The 14,861-nt window shown below is 39.0% G+C and overlaps 1 protein-coding gene across 2 annotated transcripts in view; it reads right to left on the reverse strand.

Moving 5' to 3' along the window:
- MEGF10 (multiple EGF like domains 10) overlaps positions 1 to 14,861 on the reverse strand; it is a 164,036-nt gene that overhangs the window by 116,536 nt on the left and 32,639 nt on the right. For both annotated transcript variants that reach the window (XM_042455237.1, XM_042455236.1), the window contains exons 2-4: positions 4,895 to 5,028; positions 2,040 to 2,141; positions 378 to 478 (exon numbers count right to left, since the gene is read on the reverse strand). In XM_042455237.1, the coding sequence (XP_042311171.1) occupies positions 378 to 478; positions 2,040 to 2,141; positions 4,895 to 5,010 (319 nt within the window). In that variant the 5' untranslated portion in view covers positions 5,011 to 5,028. The remainder of the gene's footprint in view (positions 1 to 377; positions 479 to 2,039; positions 2,142 to 4,894; positions 5,029 to 14,861) is intronic.

Consider the following 14,861-nt stretch of genomic DNA (forward strand, 5'->3'; position numbering starts at 1 on the left):
CAGCGACCACACAGGACTGGTCCCTATCCGGGCTGCCACCGCAGTCCCAAATGGGACTTTAACAAAGAGCGGACTTTCCCTGCTCCTTTTACAGCTGGCTTTTCCAGCCACGGTCAGGGCATGCGTTGCCTTAATGCCACACCCCAGTGTGGCCTGAAGCCAGCACTTTTGACCCGTCTGCTTATGGCCATTGATACTCTTATACCCCTGTATTATTTTTAACATCTTTGCCTGATGAAGAAGCCAGTGAGACTTCAAAAGCTTGTATAATTTACTTTGTGCTTTTTGGTTGGCCAATAAAGGTATCAATTTTGTGGATTTGGGATTTTATCATATTTAGCATCTAATGTGATCACAGTGAAAATAAATGTACTTACGGATGCACATTTCCCGACTTTCATAAAATCCAGGGCAACACTGAGATTTTCGTCTGTACATAGTTTTTTCTCCATGCCTGTAGGCAGTCCGATAACTGATTCTATTAGATAACACATACATTTTTTTAAAAATTAACAAGTGTTTGAAATAACCAAAAGGCCATCTGGAGATATCCCCTCCTGTATTCCATATTTATATTAGTGATTATATCGGAGTACTTAAATATTTTCAAAACTGTTTAACAATTTGACAGGTAAACAGGAACAAACTGAGAACAGTTTATAAATAAATGCAGCACTGCTACTTCCAAATGTGGGATACAGAGTAGATTTCAAGATCCAGCAGCAGGACTAGTGTATTCAATTGACTTCCACATAATTGTGCATGCATCTTTTAATAAGCCAATGAAATGACAGAATTTCAAACTGGTAATTAGCTTTTACCACATACAGCAATACTCAAGCAAGGATAAGACAGAACAAAACCCTGAGGAGCAAATTTACAACAAGGTAATATCTGGGGTAGCCTCTACACTCAATACAAAGCATACAGAAATATGTTTTCCAGAAAAAATCAACAAGAAAAGCACTTCGGACCCTATAAAGACAATTACCTTTACTGTACCATAAGCTTTCATGAAGCATAGCTGCCTTCATCAGATACCTTGGGTATTTTCCTTTAAATTGTATGTACTTGATCAACTGGACTTAAGACATTTATGCCATACTAAATTCGATAGCTTTTAAGGTGTCTTAAGATCCTACGCTGTGTTTGCTGAAACACAGAGGCTCGACAGACCGCCCCAAAATGGTGGCCTGTAGCCGTACATTGTTATGCTGCAAGGAGGCCACACCACGCAAATGGCATGGCCTCCATCAGGATTAAAAGAACCCACTAAAAGTGGGTTCTTTTTAGTCCATGTGCCAGGTGCCATTGTTGCACCATTGGTGACCTCACACGCACCGATGACACACGCATAGTGCTGTGACGTAGTGCTGTGTCACCATGGCGGCCCCCATGTGGACGAGGCTGCACCATGATGGCGCCAGCAGTGCGCGGTAGGGCTCAGAAGCGTGCGGATGCTCTGCACTCCCGAGCCCTAAAATTGGCCCCAGACCACCGTTTTCTGGTAGTCTGTACCAGACCATAGTTACCATTATATACCTTACCACTCCAGACATTTCCTAAAGAAACTCCTTTGATGAAGGCTGTGATCCCTGTGTTCCACATTACATGGCCTAGCAAAATATATGACAGTTATGATATAGAACACTTTTAACAATTCTTTTCTTAGATTATTCAAAACTCAGAAAGCCAGTACATCAGCCTTACACCTTTTCTTTGTAATTTCTCTTTAGCTAAAGGTGATTTCATTTCACACTGATGTATAACACAATCTTCTGTAACCCTATAATCCTTTGGAAAATCCATACAAAATATTTCAGAGGCTTATATATCGTCTTAGTGAGAATAACCTGTATACATATGTGCTCACATAGAAACTATAGTGGCGCACACATGATTTGATTTGTAGGTGCTATCAGTATGTTATTGTATTTAAATATATTCCACATTCTTTTTAAACATAAAGCAACTATAAATGAACTAGAAAGGATTACTTTGACAAAGCAATAATAAAACAAAGATTATTTTTAAATCACCTGTGGCGTGTACATTTAAACCAGTTGAGTATGTCTGTACAGCTGGTGTAGTAAACTTGATCAAAAGGATGAGGATAAGATTCTTGTACTGTAACAGAGTAACTACACAGAAATAAAATAAAACCATTAAGAATTTACGTAATTGGGTTTATTGTTTAACTGAAAAGCTTTAATAGGAAGGAAGTCAAAGATGAATTTTACAAAAAGGTTCAGAAATATTATTCAGCCTTAGAATGTTTTAAACTTAAAACATGTATGTATTTGATTGCATAAAACTATTGTAAACTATGAAAATGGATGGCATACTTTTTGTTTTCTTTTTTTAGCAAAAATGGAATATATGTCTATTTCAAGTGTCAGAAACCCAATATATATCAATCCCTGTTTTCAGCTATCATGTACAGAAGATTTTTCCACTTTTGGTTATATGTTCTCTTACACATCTCTCCCTTTCTGTTCAGCCACCTTCCAATAAATTTCATCTAGCATATGCAACTTCAGCAAAATTTTAACACATCAAAGTCAGAAGGCCACAAATATTTGCAGTCTCAGGGAACAATATTTCGATTTAATTACTGCAGTATATGAAAGTCTACTGTTCTATATAAACACACACATATATATATATTGTTATTATGAAAACAATGCCTTCCAAAAATGCCTTCTAAAAGTGGTGAGCCATTTTAGGCCCAGGAGAGGCATTATTAACAACAGGAACTGAACTTCCTGTTCAATCCCTGTTTCAAAAAAGGCCTCTCCTGGATCTACATTTACCTGGGGGCAAAAAAAAAAAAAAAAGTGGTGGAAATGTCCCCAACTCCCTTGAGGGCATTTCGGGGTAATTCTTTACCCTCTGGGACCACAGAAAAAAGCTCTAGGGGGTGCATGTAACCCAGGAGCCACACTTTGCCCATCCCTGAATACAAGTGCGTTATTTTACCCTTAGCCTGGCACACTTATTCTTTATTCACCGAGAGGCAAGACGCTAATTTTTCTCCAGTGATCAAAATTCAGTTGTAATTATTCTATGTTTGCCAAAGATACAAGCAGTAATAAATTGGTGGGTGGCAGTTTACTTGTGTTGCCAGCCATCTGTTTCAGCAGAACTGCTAATGTTATGGTAACTTTCCATATTTTGGTTTGATTTTTTTAATGTTTTCCCATCTTACCACACCCATGAACATGGGAAGATAGCTGAAACATTACTATGCCTAGAAATAACCACAAGTCAGACCTTTTTATGTATATTTTGCTTCTTCTCCCTCCAACAGATCATGTTACTGTTTGGATATTTTGTTCCAAAAAAGAACACTCTGTGTGCATCAAGTGACCTATTTTTTTTTTTACAAAACAAATAATAGGCAGAAGGCTAAAAATTCCTAAGGGCTAAAATAAAAAGATATATAGCATGAAAATTATGCACTAGTAATAAAACCATCTGTTTACTTTGGAAGTGGCAGGTTGACTACTAAAGAATCAGTCATTTGTAGACATAGTCATTATGATATATGTACAGCACACCTGCATATTTCAGTCCTTCATTTGCTGAAGAAAAGGAGGCTACTTGGTTCACACGTCTTCATCAATTAAAATAAAAAACACATTGCACTGAAATTACTGCTAAACATCACATATGTGATGTCCTAGGCCATGTCTCCATGGGCCAAAAACTACTACCACCCCCACTGTAGCATCATCCTGTCTGTATTGTGTACCTGAGTTCTAGTGTGGACAATTTGGACAATGGCCAGCATGTCCTGCACCAAAACCAGGACATAACAAGGTTAATAGGAGCTGGGGGGGGGGAACCCTTACCTGATGTTCCAGACCTTCTAAGATCCCTTTGTTTCCATGCAGCAGCAGCTGTCTGCATGATTCTCCTGCTGGGCCACCCAGTGCACTTGCTTCCACCATGGGGTTGCTCATTCTGATCTCAAAATGAAGTAGCCACCATGTGTCCATTGCTGGACATCTCAGTCTAATGTCAGTAGTGAATGAGTTGCCACCATAGTGGATGCACCAGACAACCCATTAGTCTGCCTATGCAGACAGCAACCACAGTGCAGAAACAGAGGCCAAGGTAACGGGGACAGACCAGGATAGTCTGGGCTGCCCCCATATATCCTGGCTAGTGCAGACAAGGCCATTGAATCTATTGTGAAAGGAAAATAGGAAAGGAATCTTGAACTCCTACTCCACAGATTTCCTGTTACATTTTTAAATGCTTTTAGATGTGTTTTAATTCAGTGCTTTGTTAACATATATAATTGTTTTAATTGTACTTTCATGTTATAATTGATTTGGTTTTAGCTGTATTTTGTCTAAATGCATGCTGTAATCACCCTTACAGCTTGTGCTGAGAGAACAGCCAGGAGATACATATGTATGTATGTGTCTACGCTTGTATGTGTATGTGTGTGTGTATATATCCTGACTCAGATATATATCTGAATTTCCTGTTTTTCTCAAATAAGGAAATAATTAACCCAACAAGTTTCATATAGATTTTAAAAGCTTCATAATTATATCTGGATGGCTTCCAATAGGGTTAATTATACTCTGAATATGCAGATTCTCCTACTGAGTTAATTGGATTAAAGGAATCAATTTATAGTGTGTCTGTTATTTATAATAGCTTCTACTTTCCAATCCACACATGGATATATTTTAATGTAAAATCAAATATGCATATATATTGGCACAGTGTTACTGGGTTTTTTTCTATATAGTGACTGAAAGATATGTTCCATATCTTGTTATCATACATGCAATATTCACGTTGATAAAAAATGAACTAAAATATACATTAAAATACAAGGAAAATAATACAACCTTCCTATTACGAGAAATTTTACCTCTCCCAGTGGCTGCACACATTTGGATCCTCAAGATTTAGGGATAATGTTGTTACCATCCAATGGTACAATAGTATGAGCGGGAAATGAACAAACCAGTCCAAGTAAAGAACCATCTTTTCTACAGAAAAGCCCTGTAAGGAGAAAGAGAAAACATGCTAATGTTGTCATTAAGCACTGTATAAGTATACAGAAGCATAAAAACATGCTTGATATAACATTGAAGGGAAACAACCTAAACATGGGACTGATGGAGATAGGAACTGCAGTCCAAAATATGTAGTATGACATTTTCCCCCCCTTAGTACTGTAGTTTTATTAAAATAATTTTGTATGCAAGTACGATAAGACTAAATATAATGGAGATACAAAGTACCAAAAAAACCCAAAAACATAAAAAACATGTAGAATCATAGAATCTTAAGAGGTGGAAAAGGCTGCAACAGCCACCTAGTCAAACCCCTGCCATTCAGGAATACACAATTTCAGCACTCCTGAAAGATGCCCATCCTATCTGTTTAAAGACCTCCAAAGAAGGAGCATCCACCACCCTTTGAGGTAGTCTATTCAACTGGCAAGCAGCTCTTATGGTAAAGAAGTTTTTCTTACTATTTAGGTGAAATCTCTTTTCTTGTAATTTAAATCAACTGGTTCATTTTCTAGTCTCTGCAGGAGAAGAAAGTGAACTCCATCTTCTACATGACATGCCTTTAGATATTTTAAAATATCACCTCTTCATCTTCTCTTCAAGCTAAATATACACAGCTCCCTTAGTCATCCCTCATAAGGGTTGGTTTCCAACCTTTGAACATCTGGGGCTGCACTGCAGAAATAATCCCATTTGGAATTTTGGGAATTGTAATTTTGTGAAATATTTAGCTTTAGTCAAAGGGCTCTGGTGCCACAACAAACTACAGTTTCCAAAATCCTATAGCATTCGGCCATGGCATTTAAGTTGGCTTCAGAGTAGATTATTTCTGCAGTGTTGATCCATTCTGGGTCAGCCTTCTCTGGACATGTTCAGAGTTTTGCAATATCCTCCTGAACTGTTGATACCCATAACTTGACACAGTAATCCATCTGAAGTCTAACCAAAGCAAAATACAGTGACATTACAACTTCCTTTGATCTATGCTACTATTGAGGCAGCCTAGAATTGCATTGGCTTTTAAACCATCACATGATACTGTTGACTCATGTTTACTGGTGCATTTCATTTTTCTTGCCTTGATGTACTGTATATACTCGTGTATAAGTCTAGAATTTTTTTAAAAAAATTGACCACAAAAAAGCTGGGTCGACTTATCCACAGGTCAATGTAAGTAGTGTATTTTAACTCTCCTCCTCCTCTGAGTACCAACCTCCTCTGCTCTTTCCACCACGATGCTGCTTTTGGCCTTTTTGAATTCCTGGGTGGGAAAATGGCAGTGGTGGCACCTTTTTGGTGCTTCCTCTCAAAAGAGTGCCAAGAGGAATTTGGTTTAGAAGGATCTGAATAAGACATTTCTGTATGAAGACAGTAAACGTCATCCTTTACATCTCTTGTTGCATGCTCCTATGTTTTATCCTCAACTTATCCATGAGTCATATCAAAATCCATAATTTTGGCCTCAAAATTTGCCCTCGACTTATACATAAGGTCGACTTTGCCATAGTCTTTCACAACCACACAACTGCAGCCCACAACTTTGCAAGGTTTTCCTTCTCTGTCGATCTTGCAGAGACCTACCCACTCACCCAGCTTCTTGTTTGCTCTGATAAAAATTAATTTTGTTAGTTATGGCCCCAACTCTCCTATCTGCCAAGGTGCTTTTGAGTTATGATCTTATCTTCTGCGACATTTACTACCACAACCTCCAAGTTGGTGTCATCTGCAAATTTCATAAACGTGTCTTTTATTCCATCACCAAGTCATAAAGCTGTTGAACAACATCATGCCAAGAGAGAAGGCACCCCACTTCTTTCTACTGATGAACACTCTCTGGATTTGGTCAGTCAACTCATTATAAATCTATGGCACTGTACAGAGCACCTAAAAATGGCACCCTGCCGGTGCCTGTTTTCTCTCTGCAGGGAAGCCACAGCCGCCAAACCACGTGCTTCCCTGTGGAGTAAAAAGAACCCACAAAAAGTGCTCCACTGACGCATTCATTACGCAAGCACCACGCGACGGTTGCGTAACAATGGTGGCACCCATGTGTACAGGGTGCCACCATTTTGATGCTCTTATCACATGCTAGGGTTGAGGGGCATCTGGAAGCACCGCCCCAAGGCAACCCTAGCACGTGACAAGGGTGTCTTAAAAGGCCCCATGAAACAGTCAGTATTAGTAACCCATATTTCACCAACTTGTCTGCAAGAATATAATGGGGGACTTTGTCAAATATGTTACTGAAATCAAGATATATTACATCCACAGCATTCCCCTGATCTACCAAGCTTAATTCTGTCAAAAAAAAAAAAAGAAAGAGGTGAGATTAGTATGGCATAGCTTGTTTTTTTTAAAAAAACACCATGCTGGCTCATAGTAATCACATTAGTCCTTTTTTAGTGTGCACAGACTGACTGACTGATAAAACTCTCCTAGACTCTTTCCTGGTATCTCTGGGGTAAAGCAGATCGGTAGCTTGGAGTGGCCTCTGGCCACTCCAGACCTAGTTGCTCTCCATTCAGCAGAGGACCACAGCAACCAAACACCATAGTCCCGAGGCCATTTGCCACTGTGGTTACAAACAGGCTGCCAGCAAGGAGCGCTCTTTTCCGTTCCTTATGCAAGCAGCTCTGGGCCACCTTAGGCAGCTGCAACACAGCTTTGGCCCAATCCAGGAGCATGTGTCCTCTGTACACCACAACCCCAGATTGTCCCGAAGCTGGCACTTTGGCCTGTGTGTTTCAGGCCTCTGTCAAGTTGACTAATCAGTAATTGCTTAAACCTTCTTTTGTGCCCTTTTGGAGATGGGGACATTCCCCCTCCATCTGCTTGTCTCTCTCCTGTCCTCCAAGAATTCTCAAAAATTATAGACAGTGGCTCTGACATTACATGCAAGGTCCAAGTGTCTTATTGTGAAAGTGAGAAAAAGCTTTCATTTTCATGTGTACCAGCTCCTTAAAGTGCAGCAATTACTGAAAATGTAGCTTGACAGTCAATATACACTGTGGTTTGCAAAACACCTTTATACTGTTCTAGCCTAGCCTAGCTAGTTTCAGCCTAGCCCAGCAGCTCCTCAGAAACCATGATTTGTAAACTGGTATAGGTTTGTATATAATGCCAATGGCATATTCTGAAGCTATTGTAATAAATCCAGTAATCTAGGACTAAATGAGACAGTGTGATGGCAGAGGCATGAGTTTAAACCTACGTTTGTTGCAATGACACAAAGACCAAAGGTTGATGGTTCAATTTAAGGAGCAAAAAAATGGTGCAAAAAAATGGTGAGAACTCTCATCCATCCAGGTTTTACCTCCAGGCCAGGATGACTTTCAGTATGAATTCAGGTGAAGGGAAATAAACATAAAAGAAGAAACTAGGCCAAGATAGGTCACATGCGAAATCATAAGTTATATGAGTCTTAGCATCACAATTCCTTTCCTCTGAGCATTTCTAGATTTTGTAATGTCTTGATCAGCATCAGATCACTTCATCAGCATGTAATATTGTAGTAGCTGTTAAGTTATATTGAAGAGGAATTACAAAGGGCGATTTCCTTTATTAAAACATATAATGAAGGCAAAATGTATTTCCTTTTTAAAAATGTCAATTTCATTCTGAATATATTTAACCAAGAAAATCACTGTAAAAAATAGATTCGGCAATTTGCATGAACCCCCCAGTGCACAAGTTGATTGCATCCTAGTTATTTTGCTTAATTATTAAGAAAAAAATGAAAACACAAAATCAGTACAACTGATTAGCATTGCTAAAGTGTTTATACTAGCAATAAAGATGTAGAAGCAGTATTTAACTCTTAATATCTACAATATCTAAGGCCCAGTACATACCTCTTGGAAAGTCCGGGCTGGTGGCGGCCTGTTTTCCTGTGAACGGACACCGCAACAGCCAAACTGTCCAGCATCCCTCTGCCCCAAAAAAGAACCCAGAAAAAATGTGTTCTTTTTAGGTCACCAGGCGGACATCACGAGTGTGCTAATGGCCAATGGCGCACTCGTGACGTAAACGTGTATATGGTGCGCGTCACTTATGTCAAGATGGCGATGCCCTTGTAGACAGGACGCCGCCATTAGGCCACCACGGTGCCATGCTAGGGTTAAGAACCATGCAGTTGGTGCATGGTCTCTAACCCTAGTATCGCTAGCAGCATGGCACTTCCGGACCATCTGTCCCAGACCACATATACATTTTAAGATCATACTTAATATGTATCAAGTATTGCTCACACCTGAATGAACAATGTATATTATGAAAATATTGTACATTTCATACTTTGATTACAGCATTCCCCTTGCCTTACTCTCCCGGGAGCTGCTCCAGCACCCATGAAAATGTTCCACCATGCCAAATGAGATTTTGCAGAGTTGGGTAAACGGTGGAGTTGGAAAGAATCAGGCAGAAAGGTATCCTCTTTTGCCCATGAAATGCAGATCCTTGATCCAACCCTCTATACAAATGATAAAATCTTTACTCTTTTCTTAAATTTAAAATTCCTAGTGACCTCTTCAGGCTCTGAGCCCTCTTAAAAACAAAGGTTTGTGGGATCCTGGATGCTCCACGTTGTCAAGTCATATGTTGTTAACTGCCCTTGCGTCAACCCCAACTCATGGCTACCCTATGGATGAGACATCTCCAAGACTCTCTATCCTCCATTGCTCTTAGGTCCTATAAATTCAGGCCTGTGACCTCCTTCATTGAGTCTATCCCTCTAATGTGTAGTCTTCCTCTCTTTCTACCTGTTCTAGCATTATTGTCTTTTCTAATGTGTCATGGCTTCTCACAATATGGCCAAAGTACAACAGCCTCAATTTGATCATGTCGGCTTCCAGAGAGACTTCAGGTCTGATCTCTTCAAGGACCCATTTCTTTGTCTTTTTGCGTGTCCACAGTATCCTCAGCACTCTTCTCTGAAATGAGCTAATTATGTTACAAAGTACAATAATTTCAGCCAAACCAATAAATTAAATAAAACATCCTAACACCACTGATTAGTACATGTTCCTAATCTTACTCACAGCTCAGATGGGAATTGTACTCCTTGGTATTTCTAGATAGCTGAGAGCCTGGACTCCATTGTCCAACTCCACTAGCTTCCCCATGACCCCACTTGCCCCTCCTTGTGCTTTATGCCTTGTTTGCATGTGTGTGCGTGTGTGCGTGTGTGCGCACGCGCACGCATGTATGTGTGCAATAATGCTATTATGGCATGATATCATTACAGCGTATGCATCATTGCCCATATCCTTTACTGTGAGAATACACTAGTCAGTTGTTTCAGGTTGTCTTGTTCAAAAAAACCCACTTCATTTGTACTCGTTTAGCCATTATAATACTTTTACAACATAACATCATAGCATTATAACACTCCTACCTTAAAAAAATTACAAATACTTTTTTTTAAAAAGATAACGTTATGGTGGTAACATTGTGATGTGTAGTACCACATGAAAGCAGTAGAGAAATCTTTGGAAAACACCCCCATTCAGTTAGGCTATCAGAATAGTGACTTTCAGTGCTTGGTCAGGATTGAAACATTATTGCACTATAACAGTAAATCATTTATATAAATAAATAGGGGGAAATCTGAAAATGGTTTCAAGATGTAGACCAAAGTAAACACAGCTATTTTCTTGGGAAGTCTTGTCCTCTCTGCCCTAGCAGCAGAAGCAGGGTGAGGTTTTCCTGCTGAAGATTTCCTTGGGAATCCATAGGGGAGGGACAACTAGACCATGCCCACACCCTTTAACCAGTCATTCTCACTATGAAGTGGAATGAGACATCTGCACTCAAACTAGCTACTGAATCATAGTGAGAAAAAGGGTCATTAATGGATTATTTCCAGCAAGAAAAAAATTACATTCTCAGCAACTGTACAGCACAACAGCACCAGAAGGATCATGACATCATGTGATAAGGCTGAGACAAAAGGGGAACCAAACCACTGCCATGATGGTGTAACAGCACATTGTGATAAGGACTAAAACTCTGTATATGAGTGAACTAGAGTCCATAAATGTTTATGCCATAATAATATCTATTAGTCTTTATGGTGCCACAAGACTCTCTGATGCTTTAGTCACAAGTAAAATCAATATCACTCAATCGATTGGGATGCGGTGGTTCAAGTGGTTAAGACGCTGACTCTGTTGACTGCAAGATCAGCAGGTTGGCAGTTCGAGGCTCGGGTGCTGCATGATGGGATGAGCTCCCATCACTAGTCCCAGCTTCTGCCAATCTAGCAGTTCAATAGCATGCAAATGCAAATACATAAATAGGTACCACTCCGGTGGGAAGGTAAACAGTGTTCTGTGCAATCATGCTGGCCACATGATCACAGAATAGTCTCTGACAACTCTGGCTCTTTGGCTTAAGAACAGAGATGAGCACCGCCCCTTATGGTCAGACACGACTTGACAACCTTGTCAACGGGAATACCTTTACTTTTTAAAATCAATATCACCCAGGGAAAGTCTTAATTAACTCTTACATGACTATTCTTAAATAGTAAAACACACTACAGAGAATGTTTCCATGATGAAAGGAAGCCCAGGACAATTATATATGATTTAGCTGATCTATCTTTCAGATTGCCAGAGTCTTGTCCTTTGCAAAGTTTTTATTACCAACTGTATTTGCAATTCTTTGCATTCACATCTATTCTATCTTTTTCAATCAAATACAGTTATACACCTTTCTACCATACTAATTTTCTTCTTATCAGCAATAATCATAGAACAAACTGTTTTTTGGCAGAAGTGGTGTTCTTTTCCCAAAAACACTATGAAGAAGTTGAAATACACTTCCATTTATTAAATACTTCAACATACCCAGAGGTATGTTGAAGTATTTAATAAATGGAAGTGTATTTCTATTATTCTTGGAGCCCAACTATCATCTAAACAGCTGCACATTACATGACAGCTGCAAAAGCAGTATACTTTTACATGTTCCTCCATTTAGTAAGATGATTATTCTGTTCACATAAAAGACCACCAAGTCAATGGCACTAAGTTAGCTTATAAAACCAATAATGTTGGGGGAGGGAATATTTTTTCATAATCACTAAATGTCACCTCATTTCTGAGTGAAAATATATTGTTGGTTTCTCATATGCTCTCATACACCTAAGGATGTAGGATAAAATCAGTTAATTTTAAAGCACTTTTATATCACAAGTATATTTCAAGCCCTACTCAGCCATTTAGGGTCTGCTGGCACTCAACTCATGAAAAGATGTAGCGGATGAGATCTACTCCCTCAATGACAGCACACAGGTTAGTCATGTCCCCTCAATGTGAATGTGGAGATATATACTCACCGCTACAATGTTTCATCCACAGGAACAGAAATCCTAGTCAATTAACATTTTCATCACTCAGGATAAGGTCCAGAATCCACACTCTAAAAAATGATTCAACATGGTCTGGTCTCCATTTGGAAAGTATGGCCAAGACATGCATCAGCAACCAAAAGGAAAGACCTCACCTCACAAATACCAAGCATCTGAAAATCACTACAGTATTTACAGTATACATTATCTACACAAGAAATAAGTTCTTAAGGCAAAAAGTGACAAATATATACCAACAGTAAGTGGGTTTGGACATAATAGTGTTCTTTCTTGCAGAGATACAAACAAAACATTAATTAAAGCAACCAATGCTGATCTTATCAAAACATGTATCTAATCCAATCTTGTCGGCCTTGATTAGTCTCATGTTAACTTGTGGTTATGAATTCAGTTGATTGCTTTTATTGATTGTGCTTTCAGTGTTAATAGATAAAGAGTATGAAATGCAATCAATGTTAACAGCAGATTAGAAAATAATTTCCACGCGTTTCATCACAAGAACAGACATCTTGCTAGTATATGAATATATTTTCATGTTCTATGTCATAACGTATAAATTGACCCATGACATAAATAAAAATAACCTAAATATTAAATAAATTAGTAATTCATTTGACATAGTGTACTGCTATATTCTATCCCATATTCCTGTCCTAGGAATTTTACTAAGGACCTTAGATCACTAAGGAGGAAAGGTATATAGTCTGCCCTTTCTTTACGCGGGGGATCCATTCCAGACTCCCTCACATAAAACGAATTCTGCCTATGTTTGAGCCCCATTATTTCCTATGGGACGCGCTGCCCCTTCTCCCAGCGTGGCTTTCAGCACAGTCGGCTCTCCATTACCACAGTTTTTTTTATCCACAGATTCAACCATCCACAGCTTGAAAATATTTCAAAAAATATAAATTTCAGAAAGCAAACCTTGATTTTGCCATTTTATATATGGGATACCATTTTAATATGCTATTGTATTTAATGGGGCTTTAGCACCCACAGCTTTTGGTATCCACAGGGGATCCTGGAACCAAACCCTAGTGGATACCAAAGGCCCAATGTACATCTTCAAGGATTTACAATGTTTTAACTTATTTTATATTGTTTAATGTACTTCTTCTTTTTGTGTGCCTTCAAGTTCGTTCCAACTTACAGAAACCCTAAAGCAAACCTATCATGGGGTTTTTGGGGGCTAAGAGTATGTGACTCATTCAAAGTCATGCAGTGGGCTTCCATGGCCAAACAGGAAATCAAAACCTAGTCTCCAGAGCCATAATCCAATGCTCAAACCACTACACCACCCTGGTTTCAGGAAATTTAAATTATTCCTCATTGTTTTAAATTGTTCTAAATGTGCATACCATCATGAGATCCTGTGATGTAGGCCACCATATAAATATTTAAATAAATAAATATCCAGGGACATGACCTGGGTGTAGACATGAAAAACAGGACTTTCTTAGCTCCCAAGCTATTGGATTCTCAGAGGCTAAGCTGACTCAACTCCCTGCTATCTTTCTTCAAGAATTTCTGGTTTCTCCTAGTTGACCATGAAAAAGCAGCATGATGATGTATGTAGCCTGTCACTGCTGCTTCACTGTTCCCTATGCAAAAGGCAGGTAAAATTAATATGAAAAGGATAGTTTGTTATGAGATCCAAACCTGGGATCATGTTTTGTTTCTCCCAAAGAACCAAGGATGTTTAAACAAGCCTGTTTTGTTATTTGCTTTTGAGTGCTGGTTTGTTTGGAAGCAATAAACCAGGAATAAACTACTTCCAAGAGTATGAAAGGAACTGGCAAATGTAATATCGGAGCCATTGGCAATCATCTTTGAGAACTCCTGGAGAACAGGAGAAGTCCCAGCAGACTGAAGGAGGGCAAACATTGTCCCCATCTTCAAAAAGGGGGGAAATGAGGATCCCAACAATCATCATCCAGTTAGTCTGACATCAATACCAGGAAAGATTTTGGAGCAGATCATTAAACAGAGAATCTGTGAACATCTAGAAGGCAATTCCATTATCACAAAAAGTCAACACGGGTTTCAGAGAAACAAGTCTTGCCAGACAAATCTAATCTCATATATATATATATGATTCTAGGATTCCAGATTCAGACACCATAAAAAACTATTTCAGGATAGTTTTACTGCTCACACAAAGCATGGAACCACTGGATTCCTGTCAGTGTGGCCTACCCCTGATATAGACCTGCTGCTCCTATTACCTGTAGTGATCTGTCACCTTTTATTCTTTTTTAACATTTCACTTCTTGGTTTTATTTCAGGCATTGCCTTCATAGTATTTAGGCCAGGTGATCAAGGAGGCATAACAACAAAGGAACAGAAATAAAATGCTGACATCTGAGAAGCTAAAAAAAGCATGAATTTTGAAAACATGCTGTTTTCCAAGAAAAGGTGTCTTACTGATTCTCGCTGTCACCATCTGC

Source organism: Sceloporus undulatus, chromosome 2 (assembly GCF_019175285.1).
Source record: "Sceloporus undulatus isolate JIND9_A2432 ecotype Alabama chromosome 2, SceUnd_v1.1, whole genome shotgun sequence".
NCBI lineage: Eukaryota > Metazoa > Chordata > Lepidosauria > Squamata > Phrynosomatidae > Sceloporus > Sceloporus undulatus.